This window comes from Eumetopias jubatus, unplaced genomic scaffold, assembly GCF_037043125.1.
Source record: "Eumetopias jubatus isolate StellerSeaLion01/CBP00866 unplaced genomic scaffold, mEumJub1_p1.0 scaffold_3, whole genome shotgun sequence".
NCBI lineage: Eukaryota > Metazoa > Chordata > Mammalia > Carnivora > Otariidae > Eumetopias > Eumetopias jubatus.
This window is the reverse complement of record NW_028274809.1, coordinates 51851934-51878931: the sequence shown is the minus strand read 5'-3', so window position 1 is coordinate 51878931 and position 26998 is coordinate 51851934. Positions and strand designations below refer to the sequence as shown.

The 26998-nt window shown below is 36.6% G+C and overlaps 1 protein-coding gene across 1 annotated transcript in view; it reads right to left on the bottom strand.

Annotated features, from left to right (window-relative positions):
* The window catches only part of CERKL (CERK like autophagy regulator), a 108301-nt gene that overhangs the window by 55410 nt on the left and 25893 nt on the right, over nucleotides 1-26998 (bottom strand). The window contains exon 2 of the mRNA XM_028122251.1: nucleotides 12640-12882. Coding sequence (XP_027978052.1) covers nucleotides 12640-12882 — 243 coding nt within the window. The remainder of the gene's footprint in view (nucleotides 1-12639; nucleotides 12883-26998) is intronic.

Here is a 26998-nt window from a genome sequence, read left to right as displayed (position 1 = left end):
GTGAAGTTATGAAGTAAACTACACAGCTAAGGAAGTGGCTAGGAACCCAACCTTGATTACACAAAAATCCCATTGGTCACAATGACTCATTCATAAACCCAGCAATGATAGACTTTTCATTCACTGAAGTAAAAGGAGGACAAAAAGAAGAGCCAGCCATGCTGTCATCTTAGAGTGATCATCCTTTCCACCCATCTGTTCTATCAGGACTAAATCATCACCCTATTTCTGACAGACTGATTAGTATCCATGGTAAGCAATTTAAGCTTCAAAACAACTTGGGGAGTTAGAACTCAAAAGTCTTTATGCACAGCAAAATGGAAATGTTTTTGATATGATGGACACTTCTGAATGAAGAACAACACTTTCTGGAAGAAAATCATTAGTAAAAGCTGGGCATGTATCCTGTCAGACTGTTTTCAACCTTCTAGTCTTACTGCTCCAAATTTGGGGAATAGGAAACCCTCTCCCCTTAGATTGCACAGGGCCCTCTCCTTTGCCAAGATCAAAGTTTCAGTATTACCTGGCCTTCCCAGCTGACCAATTTCACCAGATTCTAGTTTTCCAGAAGTTCTTCAACCTACATGGCCCATTGATGTCATCTCTGCCAGTACTACCACAGACTTTTAAAATACACATACTTGACAATAATATATTTAGTTCCAAATACATGGCACAGTCCATTACACTTCGCCTTTTAAGAAACCAAGACTATTCTTTTAAAACAATATATTAAGGTTTTAAATCTTTCTTTGGGGAGGCAGTGGGAGTATAGTGAAAAACCGATGGATTTCTGAGTTAGAAGAAATGGGCAGAAGACATGAACAGACATTTTTCCAAAGACATCCAAATGGCCAACAGACACATGAAAAAGTGCTCAACATCGCTCGGCATCAGGGAAATCCAAATCAAAACCTCAATGAGATACCACCTCACACCCGTCAGAATGGCTAAAATTAACAAGTCAGCAAACAACAGATGTAGGCGAGGATGCGGAGAAAGGGGAACACTCCTACACTGTTGGTGGGAATGCAAGCTGGTGCAGCCACTCTGGAAAACAGTATGGAGGTTCCTCAAAAAGGTGAAAATAGAGCTACCCTACGACCCAGCAATTGCACTACTGGGTATTTACCCCAAAGATACAAATGTAGGGACCCGAAGGGGTACATGCACCCCAATGTTTATAGGAGTAATGTCCACAATAGCCAAACTATGGAAAGAGCCAAGAGGTCCATCAACAGATGACTGGACAAAGAAGATGTGGTATACACACACACACACACACACACACACACACACACACACACACACACACAATGGAATATCATGCAGCCATCAAAAAAAAGAAATCTTGCCGTTTGCAACGACGTGGATGGAACTAGAGGGTATTATGCTAAGTGAAATAAGTCAATCAGAGAAAGACATGTATCATATGATCTCACTGATATGAGGAATTCTTAATCTCAGGAAATAAACTGAGGGTTGCTGGAGTGGTAGGGGGTGGGAGGGATGGGGTGGCTGGGTGATAGACATTGGGGAGGGTATGTGCTATGGTGAGCACTGTGAATTGTTTAAGACTGATGAATCACAGACCTGTACCTCTGAAACAAATAATACATTACATGTTAAAAAAAAAAAAGAAGATAGTAGGAAGGGAAAAACGAAGGGGGGAATCAGAGGGGGAGACGAACCATGAGAGACTATGGACTCTGAGAAACAAACAGGGTTCTAGAGGGGAGGGGGCTGGGAGGATGGGTTAGCCTGCTGATGGGTATTAAAGAGGGCACATATTGAATGGAGCACTGGGTGTTATACGCAAACAATGAATCATAGAACACTACATCAAAAACTAATGATGTAATGTATGGTGATTAACATAATAAAATAAAATTTAAAAAAAGAAAAAAGCATGGGTTTGAATCATATTCCACCACTTTATAACTGTGTGACCCAGTGCAAGTCAATTAATCCCTCAGAGTTGTTTCCTTAGCTATCTGCAGGGATTTTAAAAATCTTGACCATGATCAACGTGTTACTATCAAGATTAAATGAGTTGCCTTATGTTAAAAGCCATCTGGGACAATGCCTAACACACACCAGAGAAGCAATATATTCAGTTCACTTCACCAACATTTACTGAGTTAGGCAAACATTTGTAACATAACAAACATTTATGGAGTACTTACAATATGGGAATCCCAATTCCACATGCTTAAAAAATCTGTGCTCAGAAGAGTTTACAGTCTAATAAGGTATCACCTACATACGCCAACAATTAAAATGAAAGCAACCACTTGTTCTATCAGAGGTATGAGAAGTGCTACCAAGCCGGAAAGAGACAAGTAGCTGATTTTGCTGTGTGGCAAAGTGAGCTTTGCAGAGGCTTCGCTGGGTACACCACTTCAGCTGCAAATGGGACTTCACTGGACAAACAGAAGATGATAGATAAGTAATCTTTGCCACTTACTCAGCAAGTGGGAAGACTGTGGTACAGGAGAACTTGGCCTGACATTAGATGCTGCAGAGAGCCCAGGAACCCAAGCACACAAATAGGCTTCACTCGCGCCCACCTCTTCTGTTTTCATTATAAAAGCAACTACAGGTGTATAACTAGTAGAAAGAGAAGACACACTTTTTCAAATTTCACAAGTTTCCATTTAAGGTAATTTTTCAAAGGAAAAAAATAGGTGTTTTCTCTTTAATGATGATAAGGGCAAAAAAACAGTTGATTTGAAAATCCTATCACCATGTTTCAGGCTGTAGCCATCACAAATATCCATCTACCTGCCTCAAACAGCAACAAACATATTCATACAAGATTACAATTCCTGGAGTTACACATAGTATCTATATAAATAACACACAATTCCATTAACATTAATGATAGTCTAATGAATGCCAGGGGGCTTAATAATTTTTCACTTAATATGAAATATTATGTATTTCCTACTTATGCATACTGTGAGGATGCTGCTTTATTACTTCTTTACTTCATTTCTTTCCAGTGAAAAGGTTGTTAAATGACAATCCATTATACTCTCATCTAAAGACCGATGCAACTTTTAATCTCTCATGTAGGTTTACAGTATTTGTGATTTGCTTAGGAAACCCTGCTAAACATAAAGCCTAGAAATCAGTCACAAACCGTTATTTTTATGTTTTAAAATTCCTTTAAACTAATAAAAAAATAATTGCTATCTTTTTCAAAGGGCATGCCAAATTCATTTCAAGGCATCTGAGAACCTCAATAATGGTGATAGTCATGATGAGGAATTCTTTTTTAGGATTAAGAAATGCATTATAATGTCACTGCTCACCCTAACTGTTGGGGGTAAGAATCTAGACTTCTGAATCATAATGCGGGGGGCGGGGGTGGACACTATATAGTGAGACTCTTGAAAACAAAACGATATAGCTCTTTCCTTCTAAGAAAAGGATTTAAAGTCTTTTTTTTTTCCAGGACAGAGTCTAAATTGTACAGTAAATAAAATATACTTAAGAACTGTAGAATATACCACTGACCTGGGAGGTGATAACACATCAGTTAAGGGTTCATGTTAAGGATTCAGACAGATCTGGATTTATTCCCCACTCCTACACCACATATCAGCTATTTAACCTCAGATTAGCAAAATTTTAAACTATTTTAAGTCTTAGTTTTCTCATGTATAAACTCAGAGTTAATGAGTATATTAAAAATTTAATTATACTATTTGCTGTCACACATTATTTTAATTCCTCAAACCTCAAAACAAAACTCATAATATTCCCCTTTTTACATGAGAACATATTTGTAATTCTTGCTACTATAAGGATTTAATGAGATAATTAATAAAAATTCCTTACAAAAGTGGCACATAATGCTTAATAAATGTCAGTTATTATCATTAAGATTTAAAATTTTTAAATGACTTCTCTATAATCTAGTAAAGGAAGAAATGTTAACTTATCTATTTAACAGCATGAAAATTTTATGTAACATATTACTGGAAATATTTAAAGAAATCCTTATTTAGCCTTTGAATACAATCACATGGTAAATTGTGACAAAGCGTACCTAAATGTTTTCTCCAGAGAAGGAATTTAGTAACACAAAAGGCATAGACAAAAGGACTTTTATCTAGCACAAGAATTTGAAATATATCAGAAATAACTTGAGAATATACCTCTTAACCCTATTCTCAAGATACTCTGTCAACGATTGCAGCAGGGATTAATTTTCTTCTATAAAATACCAATTAGTTGTTTTAAAATATAATTATAGTCAATTACATGCAAAAACATATTCCTCCCTTAGGATAAAAGTGCTACAGAGGCCAATAAGAAGCTCTTGGGAAGATGGTCCTGTGTCACTCATGCCAAGTACAAACAACATTATGAGCGTCTTTAGAACTAATTCTAACTTGCCTTCAGCTGAGGGAGTAATGGTTATGAATTAGAGCTGATGCTAGTAAGAAAGAAACTTCAGGGGGCAAGAGAAACTTGGTATGCTTCTGTCAGTCTTTACCAGGGTCTTGTAAACCAATCCCAAGGTAAGAGTCTTGGAAAATAAGTGATAATCTTATATTACTCAGGAATAGGTATTGGCTAACCTTTAAGAATATTTAACATAGCAAGAATAAGAAATACCTATAATTAATCCCTGCAAAGACACCTTTGTAAGTGTGGAGTACAGTTTTACATATGTACATATGGAGTACAGTTGGTTTACAAAAACCAAACTTTTGTTCAGATCTTTAACATGGTTTTTGGCCCTGACAACACATTAAAACCTCAAAGATCTTAAGAACACTGATGTTTGATCCACTGAGACCAGTTTAATCAGAACCTCTGGATTCTCAGAATCAGGAATAGCCAAGTCCTAAGGAGAATGAATCTTGTTAAAAATGAAATTCATACATATATGCCATAGCAAAAATGTTATCTTTTTCAATTGCACCCTATTCTTTTATGTTCTTAATTTTTTTTTTTCTTTTAGAGGTGGAGAGGGGCAGAGGGAGAGAGAGAATCTTAAGCAGGCTCCATACCGGGTGTGGATCCAACACAGGGCCCAATCTCACAACGCTGAGAGATCACAACCTGAGTCAAAAATCAAGAGTCAGACGCTGGGGCACCTGGGTGGCTCAGTTGGTTAAGCATCTGCCTTCAGCTCGGGTCATGATCCTGGAGTCCCGGGATCAAGCCCCGAGTTGGGCTCCCTGCTCATTGGGGAGCCTGCTTCTCCCTCTCCCTGTGCTGCTTCCCCTGTCTGTACTCTCTCTGTCAAATAAATAAAATCTTAAAAAAAAAAAAAAGTCAGACGCTTAACTGAGCCACCCAGATGCCCCTAATACTTTTTTTTTTATCATTTTTAATGTACTTACTTCATATTCTCTGCTTATTCTAGCATGTGAAGTTCTTGTGGGGGGGTCTACGGCTCAAGTTTGTTATGCCTGGGGACTCTTGTTCACAGTGATTTTTTTTTATACTACTAATCACTGGAATAAAACAATGGCTCAAAAATGTCAAACTGATTGAAGATAAATAGTATTTTTTCCTGTACATTAAGCAAATTTTGCATGAGCCCAGTGTTTCCATACATTTATGTTTTCAGTTAGAAATCTGATGAAACTGGAGGCTGGTTCAAAAAGATTTTCTTTTTTATATGTTAATATCCCTTGAAGAGCTAAGTGGTATGACTAATCATTAAGAATTTAATGAAAACTAGGTTAATTTCACTGTTTTTCTCTGAAGGTCCAGCTAGAAAGCAATAAAAAGTTCAAGAAAGAGAAAGAATTCCCAAACTTTGAAGTAAACTTTTTAAACCTAATTTCAGTCTTTGATTCGATAAAATATATTTTCCCTTTCTACAAATTGATTTGTAAGCAATATATAAAGTTATAGAAAGGAAAAATACATTAAAGTGTATATTTAATAAGTAAGTTTTACTGAAAAGAATAAAATTACATGGACAGTCTCTGAGAGTTCCAAATCTATGGTTGCCATAGTGAGTGTATATTCTGGTAGCTCAAAGACATCAGGTCTCTGTGTGCCCAGCAGTCAGCAAAACAGACATGCACGACAGGTTAAAAATGCTTTGAGGTTATCATCCCCAGGGATGACTGAATCAGAGATTTCCCAGTGCTTTAGTTTTGGAAGCTTTCTTCAAACAAAGCCTTATTCAGTCCCACTAAATATAAAACATAAATTCGGAGCTACACTTGCCCAAGGTTAATGATAGGTGCAGGTGGACTCCCATCCAGGAGGCAAATCCTGGGTAATGGGGTGGTTTGAAGAGCTCAGTTTGAAACCACTACAGAGAGCAGATATCACATGACTTTTGTTGGACAGAGTACTTCCAGTGAGAATGGACTTTGATATTTACATACAAATAAATTGATACATATTTAATCAGCATCTATATAATTTTAATATATATTGATAGTAAAAACATATTCAGGAGTGACAGGCATAATCTTGATGTCCTACTCAACTGGTCATAAAACAGTCTTAAATTATATTTTTAGTGCTTCACAAGAGAAACTATCCATATTTCAGACATGCCTTTGCAGAAAATAACTTATCCCTAAGGAGACAAGTGTTGCCAATTCAAATAGCGCACAATGAAATGTCTGAAGCTATCATACATTTGATATATAACTGCTTATTTTTAAATAATCATTATGTTGATCTTCAGTTTATTTTTCCTTATAAGTACATCATTTGGCAGCATATCCAAGTAAAACTTCCTATCATTCTGTTCTCCTCTTAACAAAAATTCTGCCTGATTCATGATAACATAATGGATATAGTTCAGAATAAAAAAAAATTTTCACCATAATTCTCTTACACAAGACAACATGAATATTAAACAAAATCTATGTTTTAGGAAGCCCTGGCTTTTGCTATCAAAGAAAGCATCCTTTGAAGACCAACATTATGATCCCGCAGGAAACAAATTTGACATTTGGGGGAAACTAGGGAAAATCACTCTTCTTAGGAATAAAAAACAAGCATTTAAGTAATTTTTCCATTTTCTCTATTTTTCATAGCTGAAAACTGAGGGAGGCTGTTGAAATAGAGAGCAGGCTGTTACATTACAAGGGCAAAATGTACTCAATTAAATATGGCTTATTGGGACGCCTGGGTGGCTCAGTCAGTTAAGCATCTGTCCTCGGCTCAGGTCATGATCCCAGGGTCCTGGGATTGAGTCCCACATTGGGCTCCTTGCTCAGCAAGGAGCCTGCTTCTCCCTCTGCCTGCTTCTGTCTCTCTCTCTCCAATAAATAAATAAAATCTTAAAAAAATATATGGCTTATTTATATTTGCCTACTTCATGAAATTAGCACTTAGAAATGGAATGGAAAAATATAAGATCAGAAGTAACCCCCAACCAGATATGTGCTAAAAATGCCTCAGTTAATTGTCTCTGGGTAACTATTAAATATTACAAATAAATTAGCAAAACCTAAATATAACAACAAAATTCAATGGTCCTATTTTAGAGCAGGTTTGTTTTTGTTTTTAGACCATGACTTCTGTTTTGTTGTTCTGGCTTTTGTCTCCTCTGCCTTTTCATTTTTTTTCTTTAGAGAGAGAGAGAGAGAGAGAGAGAGAGAGAGAATGCATGAGCCAGGCAGAGGTGGGGTGGGGGGTGGCACAGGGAAAAGAGAATCTTAAACAGGCTCCACGCACAGCCGGAGCCCACCTGGGGGCTCAACTCAAGACCCCGAGATCATAACCTGAGCCAAAATCAAGAGTCAGATGCTTAACCAGCTGAGTCACCCAGGCACCCCTTCTCTATTTTAATATATGAGTATCACCCAAGATTCTGTATTTAGTATCTGCTTTTTTTTTAATTCCTTACTACTTCTTACAAGCTTTCATCATGCCCATCACATCAACTCTTCTTTACCTCCTCATGTATTCCTCTCAAAACACCAGCCTACTAAAGATCTCCAACAGGATATGTAATATATCCCAAATGTGTCTTGAACAGAACATCTTTCCTTCAAATCAACGAGTGTTCTGATTTCACTGTTCTCTTTAGGACACTACATTCTCCAAGTTACTTGGTCATGAGACTTCAAAAAAAATTTTTTTTAATCTTTTTCCTTACTTCTTCAACCTTCTGCTAAGTCCTCCACTGGAGATGAACCAGTTCACTCCTATAAACTTGTTCAGTTCTGAGTGGCCCTGAACATCACCTGAGGGGTACTTTTATTCTTTTTTGTAGGGTACCTGTCAGAAAGCCTATGTATATGGGGGTACCTGGGTGGCTCAGTCAGTTAAGTGGCTGACTCTTGATTTTGGCTCAGGTCACGGTCTCAGAATCACGGGATTCAGCCCAGCATCGGACTCTGTGCTGGGCGTGGAGCCTACTTAAGATTCTCTCTCCCTCTGCCCCTTCTTTCTCTCTCTCCCCTCCTCCAAAAAAAAAAAAAAAAAAAAAAGCCTATGAATATGCTTTAAAGTATAGGTTATAGTTTCTAAAGAAAAGGTTGGCTCTGGGTCCAGAGAAGCTTGTAATTCACCATTTCCAGGAAACCCAAATATGCAGAGACTGGGTCACACCCTAATTGAATAAAAATTAACATGGCCAGGGCACACATATGCTTTATTTAAAGGTTGTGCATGTTTATCTTTGTATCACACATATAAAAAAAGCAGAAAAAAACTATTAAATTACTTTCACCACAGTAACTATATGTTAGGCTTATCAGTGACGATATACTAGCCTTATTCAACTGCATTTTTTAAAGATTTTAATTTCTGAATGAATGATCAATGGTGATGCTCCCTATTGGTCTGTTCATATTTTCCTCTCTGTCTCCCAGAGCAAGAGTGCTCTACACAGCATATATCTCATTCATTTTTGTATTCCCAGCAATTAACACAAGGCCTGATACAACATGTGTGTTGGATGAATTAACCTAATATTGCCTATTAGTCAATAAAGTTATGGTGACTTTTCTATTACTAAGAATTAAAAAAGATACTGTGCTTAACTGTGTTTTAAAATCCTGAAACGTAAGAGGACTTATTTTCAAATAAAAATTGAAAGAGTTTTAAGACTCCCTTTTTATAAATATAAATGTAAATATAAATATAAACTTTGGTCACTTTTTGTCTAGGTCTTAAAACTTCAAGTATTTGGGAGTTGCCTTTTTCTTCCTTCTAGTGTTGCCTATTTGTTCTTTCCTCAAAAATTCATCACATCTTCGCACCTGGGTGGCTCAGTCGTTAAGCGTCTGCCTTTGGCTCAGGTCATGATCCCAGGGTCCTGGGATGGAGCCCCGCATCAGGCTCCCTGCTCTGCGGGAAGCCTGCTTCTCCCTCTCCCACTCCCCCTGCTTGTGTTCTCCCTCTCTCTTTGTCTCCCTCTGTCAAATAAATAAATAAAATCTTTAAAAAAAATTCATCACATCTGTTTCATTGCTCCAGTTCAAAATATAAATATGAATATTTGAAAATAATTCTTAATATCCAAATATACTACAATTCTAATTGTAAGATGAATTAGATTAAAGGAAAAACTAGCTGAGGCTTTTAATGTTTTCTTCACATTTATCTTCACAGAAAAAAAAAAGGGGGTGGGGGGGAGATGTAGAAGACTGGCAGGAAGTAAATTCCACTTGCTGATTAAAGACATGATTCAAAATAAATCCATATAAAAATGTATTTTTTTTTTAAATCTGATTTTGCCACAGAACCAGTTAAAAGCAAGGTCTGGGAACTTAAAATAGTGATGTCTAACATTCAAACATACGTCATTTATATTTTTATGATGTACATTTCTATGTATTGCCCTCTTCTACCCCCACCCTAAATTTAAGTCAAGTCTCGTGCAAACACAAATTCCTTTTAAAAAACTGGAAATCAGCAATCACCATCTGCCAATCCTGATGCAGTGTAGCAGGGAATAGGGACAGTGAGCGTGAGACGGGAGGATAATCCAAAGTAGACCCAACTCTGCAAATCAGAGCGGGAGAGGACCAGGAAGAACAATCACCCTCATTCCCTCAGAAAGACACAGGCCCCCCATCCACTTCTGGAATGAGGGTTGAGCCAATCGTGCTGGTCTCTCAGTTGATAGGCACGGCACATTAATAAGCACACGAATTACGTGGATTTGCAAGTGTAAAAAATATATATATATAATATCTATACATATATGTATAGATATACATGCATATATGATATGCATACACGTATATATTATATATATTACAGTTTTAGAACGTTTTTCTTGAGATAGATATAGATATACATAATACACACACACACACACACACACACACACACACACACACACACACACACAGTTTTAGGTTACAGATATATATAAACCTGTAACCTTAAAAAGGAAATGTTGGTATAATATAAAGTTTGGTAGAGATATTTGGAGTTGTAACCATGCATTTGTACATAATGAAATCGACACAGGAATGTCTTTGTGGGGCATGGAGATGAGGAGGAACTGCTCCTCCTACAAGACTTGCTAAGGCCACTTGGGGGCGAAGTTATTCATGCAGACCATCTTGGTCGGGTTCCTTTATGAGAGGATTTCAACCCTGTTTTGTGTGTTTGCATTGGTTGACTTCAACTGTCAGTCTATTTGTTTGAATCAGCAAAATCACTGTCCCGCAGGAAACTTGCCAGAGAATATGACCTCATATATTTCACAATCTCCAACTCTTATCAAAATCATTTTTTTGTTTTTTTCTATTTTTTACTTTTTTTAGGGTTTTTTTCCCCAACTCTTCTCAAAATCAAAGTTACAAAAAGTAACATTCCCTGAAGATTAAATCCTAAAAGATACATAAATTTATTCATCTCTGTAATTTTCCTAGATTTTAATCCTAGACCAAACCAAAACATCATTCATTAAGCTGGAAAAATATTTGGGCAGTGTTTTTTGTTCTATGTTGTGTACATGTGGTCTGTTTTGTTTCGATAAGCCTCTCTACTCCTATAAAACTGCTTTTGCTAAATTGAGCTTTGTTGTGCTGTCCTCTGCTTATTATTGGTTTTATGGGTGCGACACATGCAGCAAGTTGCCTCTTAGGTCACTCTGCCAGCCCTTCATAAGCCCCATGGCAGAAAATTTTTTCAGACCCTCAGTGAAAGGAAGAGCTTTGCCTCTCCTAATCAAATGGCTTTCTTATTTTATAGAACATGAGTCTCATGAGTACCTCCTGCACAAAGAAATTTAATTCTACTGAACTTACTAATTTTTTCATTTTCACTTAAACGTTTTAGAATCTCTTCTCACATGAATTTAAAATAAAACACTATAAAAAACCCACTGTTAAAGTGGAATGCTTTTAGTTAAATATATATATTCACCGTTTCCAAAGACATGAACTCTACTATGGCCTCTGTCGTTTCCTGCCTTCTTAAAAGAATCAGCTCACCTTGAAGGTCCCAGGGGAGCTAACAAGGAAGCATGGGTTACTTAGTAACAGGGTCTCCTAGATTTAATATGTCACTTCAGCGCCTGTCTATGGGCATAACCTTATCAGTTGGTTGCCTTTGGCCAGCTTGGGTCCTCGGTCTTCTTGATCAATGATGCCTGGCCTGCAACTTTCTAACATCATCACGTGGCTGCTCTTTATCTGGCACCCCGCTCTGCCCTGTGTCACCTTACACCAAACTGCACCATCAACTACACCAGCTGCCTCTACTCTGATCCATCTGGCAAACAGAAAGAAATGGGCTGAAAGGAAACAAGATTTACAAATGTATGAGAAAAAAAAAAAATCAATCCTGAAACTCAGTTGATTATATTTTAACTAGGTATGTTCTAGAAATCTAAATTGCATGTTTGTATTCATGCATTTTATTTAGTATGTAAAATATAAATGTCATTTAGGAATTTCAGATACACTAAATTCATTATGATATAATATTTCTAGTACATATATTCTCTGTCCTCTGGATATTAACCTTTAGAAAAATCAACCCTTATAGAGACAAACTGTTGTCCTCAAGCCACCCAGTACATATACACACTTACCATCAGTACATATGTGGAAGGAAAATAATTCTAATAGAAGCTCAAGAGACAGGAACAGAAAAATAAGTATGCTTTCAAAAACAATTCAACTGAACTAAATTACTTTAGAACTGTGTTATTTCAGATTATCAAACCTTCTTCATGGAAGTGGTCATTCAAAAGAATTACTGCCCAACTCATTCTAAGGGCCTAGCTTTAGCCTGATACCAAAAGCCAGATAAAAGATACAAGGAAGAAAAAAAAAAACAGAAAAACTACACACCAACATTGCTTATGAATACTGATATAAAAACCCTCAAGAAAATACCAGCAAACCAAGTTCAGTAACATATTAAAAGGATTATATACCATGATCAAGTAGGATTTATTTCTGGAATGCAAGGATGGCTCAACATACCAAAATCACTGTAATATACCACATCAACAGAATGAGGGGGAAAAAAATATCATCACAACCGATGTAGAAAAAACGGATACCAAATTCAATTTTCATGATAAAAACACTCAGCGAACTAGGAAAAAAAAAAACAATCTTCACATAATCAAGGATTGCTGTACTCATAAATACAGTATCATGTTCAGATTAATAACCTACAGCAAGTAAACTAGACTCATTAAAAATTCCCATGAAGAGTACTTACCTGCCAAAATTTTCTTGAATTGTTTAAACCATACGTCACAGTGGTCTTCACTTAAATTAATAAGATCAAGCGTAGAATCTTTTAATTTATTTTGGTCCTTTTTCAAACAAATGAAGAGTGTGATACCTAATAAAGTACCATTTCCCTGCTGCTTAGCAGAATAACGTCGTTTCAGTTTGACAGAGAATATGTCCTTGACTTCAATAAATTCTTCTTTACGTTGAACATCATACTTGGAGTCACCTGAAAAAAAATTAAGTTTTCCAATCAAAACCATTGTGTCCGTATCTTCTATGTATGAATAACAAAAGTGAAAACCCACAAGATCTTTATCACGATTAATTTTACTGTGTTTTGTGTCAATTCCTGTGTGAGTTGGGGAGGGAAGAAAAGAAAAATTGGGTCTATTTTCCCAAGAATGAAAAAAGAGAAAATGGCATTGAGTCCCTGTCATGTTGATGTCCCAGGACATTCAAAACCTGAAGATATTCAACAGAAGAATTTCAAGAACTTAAACAAAGCAACATTTCAATAATAGTAAATTAGCATTATGCAAGATGCTCCTTGGCCCTCACAGGGACAGGAAAAAATAACGGGAAGAAGACAATTCCCTAACAGAAGTGAGTTTATAACAATTATGTAAGGCAAAGTGTAAGGAAAAGGGTACATACATTTCAGGTAAAGTAAAACATGTAAAAAGGAAGCAGAGTAAGATTCCTGTATGAAACACTGTGAATCCCTGCCAGTCTAGAAAGATCGATCCACTCGAATGTTACCACAGTCAGATTATATTTTAGAGTGCGATGAAATTTTACTGGCTATGTTTAACCACAGGTCAGAAAACATGTTTTGTGGTAAAAGACCATTTCAATGGACTCTCAAAGTAGGCGTGTTTTATACTTTTATAGAGTACTTCTAAAATTTCTACCCTGGCCAACACGGAATCACAGGGACTGGTTAACTTTCTGCCTGAAATAACTAAAATGGTGTGCAGGATACGTGAAACATGGAGGTAGCCCAGGTCAGTGGTCTCTGAGAGAGGGCAAACACAGGCACCCCAGAAGCGCCCCAGACTACTGCCTAGAGAGGGTTTCCAGGCCACCATGTACGTAGGGAGCCCTGGTGGAGTCTGGTTGTCTCTGTGGGTGAAGCAGGAAGGAGGAGTCCAGGAAAGCCACAATGACTGAGTTCACTAGGCCAATTACTGGAGAGGAGAAAACTGCAGGGAAGTGAATTCTGCAGAGGTCCCCCTTGAATCTTCAGCTGAGTATATATGGCATATGTGAGAGGCCAGGGAGAGAGAACTACCCTAAGGACTAAAGAAAACAATGCTCAGAGATCACACCAGCGTTCCCATCAGCCAAAGTGGAAGAATATTGAAATTTGTGAGACATTGAGGGGAGTATTTGAGAGAGTATTGTCTCCTTAGTGAGCTAACTAAAGTTCACTCTGATTCCACCTAACAAAGCTTGAAAGCAAACCTCAAGAGGATTAAACTGTTTCTGAGTAACTTAACTACATCCTAGAATAAAGCTCAAGACTATTTATAGGGATATAAAAATATTCACCAACTTTACACAGAATTCACAATCTCTTTCCTTCAGTCAAAAATCACTCAATCAAAAAAGCAGGGCACCTGGGTGGCTCAGTTGGTTAAGCATCTGCCTTTGGCACAGGTCATGTTCTTGGGGTCCTGGGATGGAGCCCTACATGGGGGCCTGCTTCTCTCTCTCCCTCAGCCCCTCCCTCCCCTGCCCCCCAGCTCGTGCTCTCTCTCAAATAAATAAATAAATAAATAAATAAATAAATAAATAAATTCTTAAAAAAAAAAATCACAATGCATGCATGGAGTGCCTGGGTGGCTCAGTCGGTTGAGCATCCAGCTATTTCAGCTCAGGTCATGATCTCCTGGGTCACGAGATGGAGCCCCATGTCAGGGTCTGCGCTCAGCAGGGAGTCTGCTTGCCGATTCTCTCCCTCCGCCCCCCTCCACTTGCACTTGAGCCCTCTCTCAAATACATCTTTAAAAAAAAAAATCATAATGCATGTAAGAAAGCAGGAAAAAAATGACCCATAGTAAGAGAAGAAAAAGTCAATAGAGGCTGATGCAGAGAGAATCGCAGGGCAGAGAAGCCACACAAGGCCCTCCCTCAGCTCCCCTACTCCTTTCTCAGACACCCTCTTCTCCATTGGAGCAAGGACTTCAGGTGCCTAAGGAAGTTGCTTCCCTGCATTCTCAGAGTGGGCCTCTCCCAACCATTCTGCAAACTATGTCCAACTGTTCCTAAAGCACACATACCATGGAAAAAGAAACAAGCCCTTTTCTCAGTGTTCTGGTGGTGGGATAAGGTGAACCCCAAGTCAATTTGTTGGGCCTGTCATTTCCTTAGAAAGCTCAGGCTTCAAGTCTGTGTATGGTGCACTTCCACTGTCACCCAGGGACATATGGCCAGGGTCCCTGCAACACCTGGGAGGGACAAGGAGATCTTACATCCTTCTACTACCTTCAAGGATGAAAGGAAGCAGCCTTGTCAAAGGTGCTCCTTCCAGGCTAATCTTGTAATATTGATTATGACCTTGTCTCTCACACAAACTTAATTTTTTTATGTAGTATAACATACAATAAGAGCTCTAAGGAAGGATGAAAGGAAACCAAGAACCATTGAGGGAAAGAAAAAAATGGAAGGGATGAAATAAAGTCCTCTTTTCACTGGAAAACCTATATTATAATCTGAATTGTTTACCGTGTGTGAGCTTTACTTTGGCAGTAAACAATTCAGTGACTGTTCTAATTTAAAGCCTCTTGTAAATTGAAAATTTAAAGATACTACACCAACATCCAAGATAAAACTTAGTAGTAAAAACCAGAATAATTTCTGGAAACAGTACAGGAATACTTATTATCACTCTTACTATTCCCAGTTATTCTGGTCAATACTATATGAAAGAAAAAGACAATGGGTGGTGGAAGGGGCTGTAGGGAGACTAGAATCGTAACTTTTTACAGATGATACCACAATATGTTTGCAAAATCCACAAGAATCTATTTAAAATCACTAGGTCTAATAAGAATACCCAGTAAGAAAGCTGGTTACAAATATATCAATACCCAGGAAGAAGGCAGAATGGGGATAAAGAGATCCCATGCCAGATAGCATATTATACCTAGGAATAAATTCAGCAAAATGATCCTGGACTTGTGTGTGGGGGGAAATGCTATTCCAAACATACTGAGAAACAAAGAACAGAATAAATGGAGACCTATTAAGTTTTGAGATTACATTTTTTCCATGCCAGTATTCTCAGTATTAAATAACTACCTATAATGCTATTCCAACCAAAATCTCAATGGTATTTTCTTTGATGTAAGGGGCAAGGAACCTAATCAAATGATTTGCAAATCTTCTTGTAATAAATGTATTATATTAATGAAGAAAATGTTTTAAAAATACAGTAATGAGGGGGGAGTATATGCGTGATCAGATATTAATATTTTGTAAAGCTGCAATAATTAAAACATCTAGGAATAGATAAAAGAATGGTTCAAAGAAACTTGTATACATTTAAAAAGTCACTAATGGGATAACGGTGGCATCTAAGCTCAATGGGAAATATTCAGTAAAAGGTGATTTAGAACAGGTTAATCTTTTGAAAAGGAAAAAAATAGAACCCTATTTCATAATATAGACCAGTATTTCTAGATTAGAAAGAACTTTATATAACCATAAATTAGTAAAGCCCTAAGAGTGACAGTAAAGCAGACATACAGAGACTGAGAGACTTCACATAAAAATTATTCAATGCCTACCTGAATCTAATAAAACACCGTATGTTAATTATACTTCAATAAAGAAATCATTCCATCGCCTATAAAGACCTAAAGAACCATAAATTGATGTCACAAGCAGAAGCCAACTGGGCAGAAATAACTGCAACACATGACAGTTAAATAATCTATTTAATCAAGAAACAAAACACTTTAGTGGCAAAGTACATAAAAGACCCAAGCAGGCATTTCACAAAAGAAGAAATGCAAATTGACCAATAGACATATGAGAAAGTTCAATCTAATTAGTAATCAAAGAAATGCAAATTAAAACAACAAGATACCAGTTTTTGCCTTTTAGACTGGCACAAGATCAAAAATCATGCTCGATGGTAGGGGTAAAAGGAACCAATCCCAGCACTGGTGGGAATGCAAAAATGGTAACTGCTGGAGAACAAGTTGGGAATATGTATCAAAAGATTTCAAAATGTTAATTGCAGCAGTGTTTATAATAACAGAAATATTTAAAGCAATGTTCCTCTTCAATAGGAGAATGGTTGAATCATAGTTTTCTGCAGCTCATAAATGAGCAAGTCAGAACTCTAGAGACATTCATGGCAAGAGATATGAAGAAGTAGAATAAAAGCCAGGTACAAAGTAATCGGAGGGATTTAATCTCACTTTCATTAAAAAGTAAAAACAAAATCAAGTAGAGAACACACAACAAACTTAATACTGGTTACCTATTAAAGAGAAATATGTGGGTATAAGAGATTAATTTTTTCCTATAAAACTCCGTAACTTCCCTCTCTGTAATCAGCATTACATTTATTATTTTTAAAAAATGTAGAAAAGGAAAAATGCTTTAAAATACGCCTATTTTTGGTCCAGCAATTTACTTTCAGGAATGTACCCTAAGGGAAGAAATAATATGCACAATTTAGCTAAACGAATGCTTCCCCAAGCATTATTTGAGTGAAACTTAGGAACAAACTAAATGAGTAACAGTATTGGTTCTATAAAATCTATTCATATAATAAAATGCTATTCAGCCATTAAAATGTAGAAATCAGACTAGAAAACTGTCTAAAATAGCACATTTCCATTACTGTTTTGTATATATTTATTGAATACATCATGTACGTGTAATATATTTTTCATATGCACATATATGTGAATATGCATATAAAAACTTGGAACAGATTGTGATTTAGTTTGCATATATAAATTTCTAATTTTTCTACAATGAGAATATTTCTGTAATCAATAAAGATGGTTTCCTTTGTTCATCCTTAAATAGTTCCTAATCATGTTACTTGTTTTTTTAAAATTCCATTCCCTTAAAAGGATAGCTAATATTTACTGAGCACATGCTCTATGCCAGACATTGCCCTAAGCCCTTTACATCTATTATCTTGTTTAATCCTCACAGCAACCCTATGAAGCGGATGCGGTTTCCTAAATTAAAAGAAATTCAGGACAGACAGCTTAAGTAACTTGTCCATGGTCATACATCTGGTAGGGGCAGACCCAAGATTTCAATCCAAGCACTTTGGGGGGTCTTAACCAAAACTCCTTAAGAACACTGGGCCAACATAAACACCTCATCTGACCCTGTGGATCTGTTTTTTAAATCTAGTGAAACCTAAAACACTAGGCAAACTGTCATTGTGTCTCTACCAGCAAGACAATGAATGTGTCCCTTAACAGAGCAGTACTCGATCACAGACTGAGGTGACCTTCGAAGAAACGGGAAGGGAGATTGTAGCAACCAGGAGCTCACAGAGTAAACATTCTCAGAACCCCTGTAACTCTGATCCGTAGTGCCTGCTCTCCTTGCTCAGGCTTCTCATCTCTTTTCCTGCATTTGCCCACAGATTCAAATTTGGGGTTTTTAAGTGAATGGTCTCTTTCCTGAGGTGACTCAAGAAGAGACTAAAAGACCTACAGGTTCAGAGCAAATGTTTACCTTTTATTTGAAAGGAAAAGAAGGATAATTGATCTGTGAATAAAACATTTAACAAATTTCTAACAATAGATGATTGTTCTTCACCCTTCTTTTTCCCAGCAGCTCTATCAGTCTCTCTGGTACCAGTTTCCTACATAGAATTTCTGATCTGTTATTTCTGCAGTGTTAATCATTTACGAAAGTAAATCCACCCAGTTTTCTAAAATGGGATTCATTTAATTTTGAATATAACCGTTTCCTAACACTTGAAGATGTGTATAGTATTACATTTTTTACAGAAAACTGTTTTTTCATTCTGAATATGGTCTTCAGGAATAAAACTTGTTAGAATTCTGTGAAATTGAATTTAAACTGTTTTTATTTAAAGGCTTGGAACTGCCTAACTATTGTTTAATCAGACTAATCAGGTATCAGATTAGGTGGTGCTTTTCTAGGTCTTTGTTTTTGAAGTTCTTAAGATACGAGCAGTAGACCAGCTGGCTCTGTGGGACAGCAGAACACTGGTTTCCCAGACTTGAAAGAGAGCGAAAGCCAAAGGTTCCTCAGGTTTCTAGGTGGAAAATCCTGAGGCTAACCCCCCAGTGAAGGCTGAAGGTTCTGGAGATCATCTGATAGGATAAACTGAAAAATCCAAGGTCATTGTGTCTCCTCAATCCCCACTCCAAAACATTTACTCTTTGGGACACACTTAGAATACACAAATATTTATGAGAAATGAGATTAAAGGGAAAAAAAACATTCTGGGAGAGAAGACTATTGCTATGGGTCTATAAAATCGACCACTTCTCTATACCCTTTTGTAGTAATACCTTAAGAATAATTCAGACTCACTTTATTCTTCCCTGTCAACCAGAAAAAATACTGCTTTTTACATATAAACTATTTATAAATTTATAAATGCTAAAAAAAATTGGGGGGTCCTGTATCTCTGCTTAAATTTTCATCCACAAGAGAGCCGCTTGGATCTGCATGCTAGCCACCTCTGTTATAATACAACCCATTTCCACCACAAATAAAAGCAAGTGTTTTCACAACTGTATGCAAAAGCCACATTTCCATGTACAACCGAACACAGGCAGACTGCATGTACAAGAGGAGGTTAAAAAAAAAAAAAAACTTTGGGGCATATATTTTAAATGCAACTTTAATTTTACCTTAATGTTAAGAGACTGCTTTATTGGTGAAAAATTTGGAATAAAACTTCATCCATAAAATAATATCTGATAACAGTAGATAAAAATATAGAAATCCTCTGTATACTTTTCTTCAGGTTATGAAAACATAAACCTTACAGATGACATATAATTTTTCTTTGTGGCATGTGGTTTATTATTTGAAATCTATTGGTTCATTAGTATCATATTGGTTATAGCTAGTTGTTTCAGAACATTAACTGTCCTCTCACATTACTTACAGAGATACTGGGGACCATCTGTTCTTGCAAGGGATTTAAGTATATGTCTATTGGATATCATGCTATTTATTTAATTCAGCACCCACTTCCTATTGTTGTATTTTCTTGGGGGGGGAAAAGTCAATTTAATTACAGGGAATAAAGATAACCTCTCCTAGCAGGTTACCCTGTCACCATGAGAGCAAAGCAGGACCTGCTCAGAGTAGGTTACAGTAGTTAACAAGAAGAGTAAAACCAGCAACACTTAAGAATATTTAACAAAGGTTTAACAAAAATAGAACAGTGAATGGCACTTTTAAAAATATTACTGTAAGCCTAGGGCTTGTCTAAATCAATCTTGGCACATCTGTCTGATGCAGACCGTAAACAGGATTAGAGCTGGATTTATCTGCTTGGCGCTAATTGTGCTCACAGTTTCTGCACATGTCCACTCTTTAAAATACTGCCTGAAAAACAGGTCTGCCTGATAGATGGCTCCCACAACATAGTGTATACACACGCTTATGCTATATTAGATGGTTAAGCAATGTGATGTCTAACAATTTTTTTTTGGCTCTTCAGAATTACTTATCTAATCCCCTAATTAAAAATACAAAATTCTGTTTGAATACACCACATACTGAGATAAATCTGTGAAGCAGGGGACCAATAAATTTGAATACACTTTAATTGTAAGAAGAAAACACAATTTAATTGTTAATAATCAGGTTAAACCAGGGTTTAAACAAATAGGGCTGCTCCTGTAGTTTACTGAAAAATCCTCACAATGCATTACTATCCTCAAGAATTATGACATAACATTTGTTAGCCGAGAAAGTTTCTAACACGTACACATATCAAGAGTGACAAGAAATAGCATTCTTATCTAGTAAAAAAAAAAAATTATACAGGAAATTTTTAACTTATCATTTACAGGGAGAAATAGAGAAACTGCCAATCCAATATCCAAAAGTCACATTTTTATCACACCAAATAAAAAATTAAAGCTCAATTTCTGTCTGCAGTTTTTTCTACTTATTTTTATCACATGTAAACAGCTTAGATACTTTTAAGAATTTAAGCACCTGGAGATACTTAGGTATTTCTTTTCAGAAATCCAAAATGAACTCATCAGTCAAAAAAATAAAAGTATTTGTCTTTGGTTTGCAGATTTGAAATACAGACGACACGTAATTCCTTATTCAAAGCATTTAATGCCTAGGATACAAAGTGATGTTAGCAATTTTAAATTACTTGGTCTGTTTAATCAATCATGAACACCACATAAAACTGATACTTTAAAAAAGCATAAAATTGAAAATTCAGGTTAACTTCCAATCAAAGACAATTTTCTGTTCTAAAGCTTTACCTTCATATGTAACTTATATCTTGGCGAGCTTGTAGAAATCAGTTTTCCCCTAAATCTCTACCATTATAAAAAGGTATGTCTATACTTTTACTGTTATTTTATATATACAAATAAATCATCAGGAGAAACTGGCAAATTGGGTCAATCATTTCAACACTTAAACCAAAACACCCATCAGCAGTTCTCAATGTAGAGTTTCAGAGGCTCTACAAGGTCAAAATGATTTTTATAATACTACTAAACATGCTAGTTGCCTTTTTCTTTTTTTTTTTAAGATTTATTTATTTGACAGAGAGAGAGCGCGCGCACAAGCGGGGGGAGCGGCAGGGAGCGGGAGAAACAGGCTCCCACCGAGCAGGGAGCCCAATGTAGGACTCGATCCCAGGATTCTGGGATCATGACCGGAGTGGAAGGCAGATGCTTAACTGACTGAGCCACCCAGGCGCCCCACTAGTTGCCTTTTTCACCACGTTGGCATCTGCACTGAAGCTGCAAAAGTGGCAAAAACCTCTTGGTGTCAGCATGAATCAAGGCAGTGACACTAACTTTTACCAGTAATTCTTGCATTCTTCACCAAACCTTGAACTCCCAGTTTAAAAATAAAAAGGTCCATTTCACTTAACTGCCCTTGATGAAATAGGAACACTAACTTTTAAAAAAAATCTCTACCCTGGGGGGCACCTGGGTGGCTCAGTGGGTGAATCTCCAACTCTTGATTTCAGGTCAGGTCACGATCTCAGGGTCATGAGTTCGAGCCCAGAGTGAGGAACTGCGCTCAGTAGGGAATCTGCATGAGAGTCTTTCCCTTTCCCTCTACCCCTCCACCCCCTGAACGCAGGCACATACCGTTCGCTCTCTGAAATATTAACAGTAAATAAAGTAAATAAAAATCTCTACCCTGGACTACATTTTCTTTTTAGTATTATGTGAGATGAAATGGTAAATATGCATAAAGCAGTTCTGCTACAAATGAAAGTGAGGATTCTCTCCAGGAAAAGCACTTACACAATTTGAGTTGCAGTTGAACTAGCTGGTTTTGTGGAAGACTATTTTTACTTCAAAGATCGACTGGCAGACAGACTATGGTATTCAGAAGTATTTGGCAAACACTTTCTGGGAAATGAGCAAAGTGAGCCAGTCACTCGAGAAAAACAACTAAAAATGTTTGTTGTCAATGACAAAATTCAAGCTTTAGAGCAAAAATGAAAATTTTACAAAACCTGTATCTATGACAATGAGCTTGACAGCTTTCCTATACAAGACTTTTCTCATGAGACTGGTGGTCATATTAATATATCTGATATTTTTTAAATAATGGGTAATATAATGTGTCAACATCTGGCAGCTCTATTTAACTTAGCACATACACCAAATTTTCCATATAACCAGTGCAGGATGTTATAAAATCATGCATGAGTAAAAGATTCATTCAAAGTGCAAGAAAGACCAATACATTTTCAAATAGACTACAAAGGTTCATTAGAATATTTCCAGATTCAACATTATCACTAACCTTAATAAATTGGCACTTAAGTTTTGTTGTAGTTTCAAAGAAGGATAGCCACAATTATATGAAAACATTAAAATACTTTCCTTCTTCCAAATACGCATCTATGTGAAAATGGATTTTCCTTATAAACTTTAACCAAAACAACATATTCACAGCAGATTGAATGCAAGCACAATCTTGAAAATTCAGCTCTTATATTAAGCATTCTATTAAAGGCAACTAAGTTTTCTATTAAAGACATTTGAAAAAATCTAAGATAATGAAGTGGCATTTTTTTTCATTTTAGAAAATATTCTTAATAAAATATTTTATGCTAAAATGCAATGGATTTATTACTGTTATATTTAATAAATACTTTAAATGTCTAATTCCTAATAAGTACCAATGAGTATAATTTATATAAACAAAAGCTCTTTGTGGCTTTCAATCATTTCAGACTGTAAAGTGATCCTGAGACTGAAAAGCTCAAGAACCCCTGGTCTGTAGTATGGTGAGCATAGGTTTAACCCTAAGAAAATGTAGCCTAAAGATGGCATGATTCATGCATTTCATCTTTAATCACCTTGAATCAAATATCTAAAATACTAGATTATTTTTAGACTCTGCTTCGAGTCCCTATTACATCTGAAACCTAGCAAAATAAAAGTACATTTCAAAATTTCATATTCTATATTTCATATTCATTGATCACATTCTAAAGCAGGCCTTATCACGCAATGTGATTGGGTCTGGTCATCTTCACTTCCGTAGGAGCACTAATGTGCTCCTTTCATTGGGACTATTTATTCCTCAACTTTATGATCTACTTAGATATTTGCCTTTGTATTTTATATCTCCATTTCCATCTCAATTCCCTAGGAAAAACACTTATAAACGGCACCAATATAAAATAGGGCCTTGACATCAAAAACTAAGAAGGTAATAATGTATGGTAACTAATATAATAAAATTAAAAAAATAAAAATAAATAAAATAAAATAGGGCCTGATTCATCTTAACCTCATACTCTAGTCATTTGGGGGGCATTATCAATTCAGGTATGTGTATCAGTTCATGTGATATACAGTTTATATACATCACACCAGATGGCCTTTGTGCATATACCCCCTGAACCTCAGAAGTATGGTAATTGGTCTTCCTTTTTCTATTCTCAGAAAATCACTTCAACAATATCTTAATTGTCCTCCTCGTCTCTAATCTCTGTATCCTAGCACCTAGCTCTATGCTTCAGACACGGGCTTGGCTTCCAATAAAAGTTTGTCATTGACTATCTTTACCATCAGTCAGATAATATCTCAGTCATACTGTATGCACTTCAACCTCTGAACATTTGCTCCTTCATTTTCCAGCAAATGGAAGGTCTTCTTGACTCCAGTCTTTTCAAACATTAACCATCTATCAAAGCACATTAACAAACATCCTTCATTTCCCAGTCCCTCTGAGATCCTATGGCCCGGTACACAGTTGAGATTCAGTCACATATCAGAAATTCCTAGCCTACCAGAGTATGAAGGAACAAAGGTCTTTCAAAGCCTTTTAAGAACTTAAGTTATATATTTTTTCATACTAACTAAACGATGGTTCAAAAATGGTAATGGGGGAGGGGGACTGTAATAGTTTAGGCTAAGCCCAAAAGTTTACTATTTCAACATATTTGAACATCTGCTATATTCCAGGCACTTTTGCATGTACGTTAAAGCCACTCTGGAAAACAGTATGGAGGTTCCTCAAAAAGTTAAAAATAGAGCTACCCTATGACCCAGCAATTGTACTACTAGGTATTTATCCAAAGGATACAGAGTGATTCGAAGGGGCACATGCACCCCAATGTTTATAGCAGCAATGTCCACAATAGCCAAACTATGGAAAGACACCAGATGTCCATCGACAGATGAATGGATATAGAAAATGTGGTATATAAATATACAATGGAATATTACTCAGCCATCAAAAAAATGAAATCTTGCCATTTTCAACGATGTGGATAGAACTAGAGGGTATTATGCTAAGCGAAATAAGTCAGTCAGAGAAAGACAAATACCGTATGATTTCACTCATATGTGGAATTTAAGAAACAAAACAGACGAACATAGGGGAAGGGAAGGAAGAATAAGATGAAAGCAGAGGGAGGCAAACCATAAGAGACTCTTTACTACAGGAAATAAACTGAGGGTTGCTGGACGTGAAGTGGGTGGGGGATGGGGTAACTGGGTGACGGGCATTAAGGAGGGCGCTTGGAGTAATGAGCACTGGGTGTTGTATACAACTGCTGAATCACTAAATTCTACCTCTGAAACTAATACGCTAGTTAAATCGACTTCAAATAAAAAAATTTTTTAAATGCTAATATGAATTTGACAATCTCTATGGACAACTGTTTCTATGAGAACAAAAGTTAAGGAGTTTTTCATCTTTCATCGCCTGGAACTTGCTGGGCTTTGGGAATAGAACTATATATATCTGAGCCAGAGTGATAGCTTCTGTTGCCAGTGCCTTAAAAAAGCCTGGGTCTGGACCTTCTGCTTGGTAAAGGCCCTTATATTTCAACTCCCGGACACTTTTTTCTTCTGAGGAGCTCAAAGATTGTCACACCAACTCTGCTTTCACCTCTGCCATTACTATCAATCAACGCCCTACTGTGCAGATCAGATCCCCCATTACCTCACGGTAGTCACAATGAAGCTATATCACATAGCCCTCCAGATGATCTGATGGTTTTGCTACTGAGAGACACTAAGAGGCTCACTTTTATTACCACTCCCATTCAGGTTTACCTTCAAGATGGTCATTATTTGCTCCCAAGATAACAAGAAAATATTCAGAATAACTACTCAAAGTCCAGGGTAACTGAACTTAGCACGTGCGGCTCTGTGTTGTTGGAAGGGAATAGAGCCATTACACAAGAGACTAAGTAGTTATTTTTACTTGATGAAGAGACCCATCCTAGTACCAGAGAGGAAAAAGTTCATCTGAGGAGCCGAGACAGCTCAGTAACAGAATGCCACAATCCTGACCATCCAGAAATGGACTGGAAGAGTTTCACCTGATCGGCCTCCAGGAAATCTGTACTTAAAATCAGTCTACTTTCCTGATGCCAGAAATGGCAGCCCTGTAGTCAAGGAATCACTGCATGTGTGGAAGGAAGGGAATATAAAGAGAAATCGCCAGAAGCTACATATACTAACCGTACAAAAGCAAACTTAAAACAAATACACATATTTAAAATAGCCAAGATATGGACACAACCTAAATGTCCATAGATGGATGACTATAAAGAAAATGTGATACACACAGAATATCGTTCAGCCATAAAAATAAAAAATCTTGGCTTTTGTGACAACATGAATGGACCCTGAGGGCACTGTGCTGAGAAAGGAAATATCAACGACAAATACCACATGATCCCACTTACATGTGGAATTTAAAAAACAAAAACAAAACTGAGCTCATAGACACAAGGAACAGACTGATTACCAGAGGTGGGGGGGTGGGCAAAATGGGGGAAAGGGGGCCAAATGGTAGAAACTTCCAGTTATAAAACAAGTCATGGAGATATAAGGTATAGCGTGGTGACAATAGTAATACTACACTGCATATTTGAAAGCTGCTGAGAGTAGACCTTGAAAGTTCTCAAAACAGAAAAAATGTGTAACTATGTATGGTGATGGACATAAACTAAACTTACTCTGGTGATCATTTCAGGATATATACAAATATCCAATCATTATGTTCTACACCTGAAATTTCTATGTTCTATGTCAATTACATGTCAATAAAAAAACAAATACACATAATCTGAGATTTTCTAAAAATATTGGTAAACCTTTATTCATCTGATAAGGATTTGTAGGCCCTAGATTTAGTGGAGACAAAGGAAAAGTGATACACAATTTTAATATAGCTTATCATGGTTTTATTAAAAATCCAACTAATTTTCAAGACAAAGTTCATGTTTATTTTTAATACGCTAGGCATATAGGGGATATGGCCTTTATTTCACTTTCACTATTAAAAGCAAATAGTTGACAAACATTTGGTTTCTGTTTTGTTTTTGGCATTCAAAAACTTTGGCTAAGTAAATCCAGCGAGAATTGATTCACTAAGAAAAAAATTACAATGAAATTACCTATAAAATGTAGTCAGATTTCCTCATTTATTTTCAGTTGGATGTAAGCAAAATGTAAAGAACAAGTTTAAGTCTTAGTAAACACACACACACTATAAATTATGCTAGTCAGTAGATACCACCTAGGCTTCTATTCACACAAAATATGATCCTCTACCCAATACTTGAAGTAAAAAAAAATTTTAAACTATTTTGGAGTAGAAGTTAGAAGTTAATTTTTTTTTTC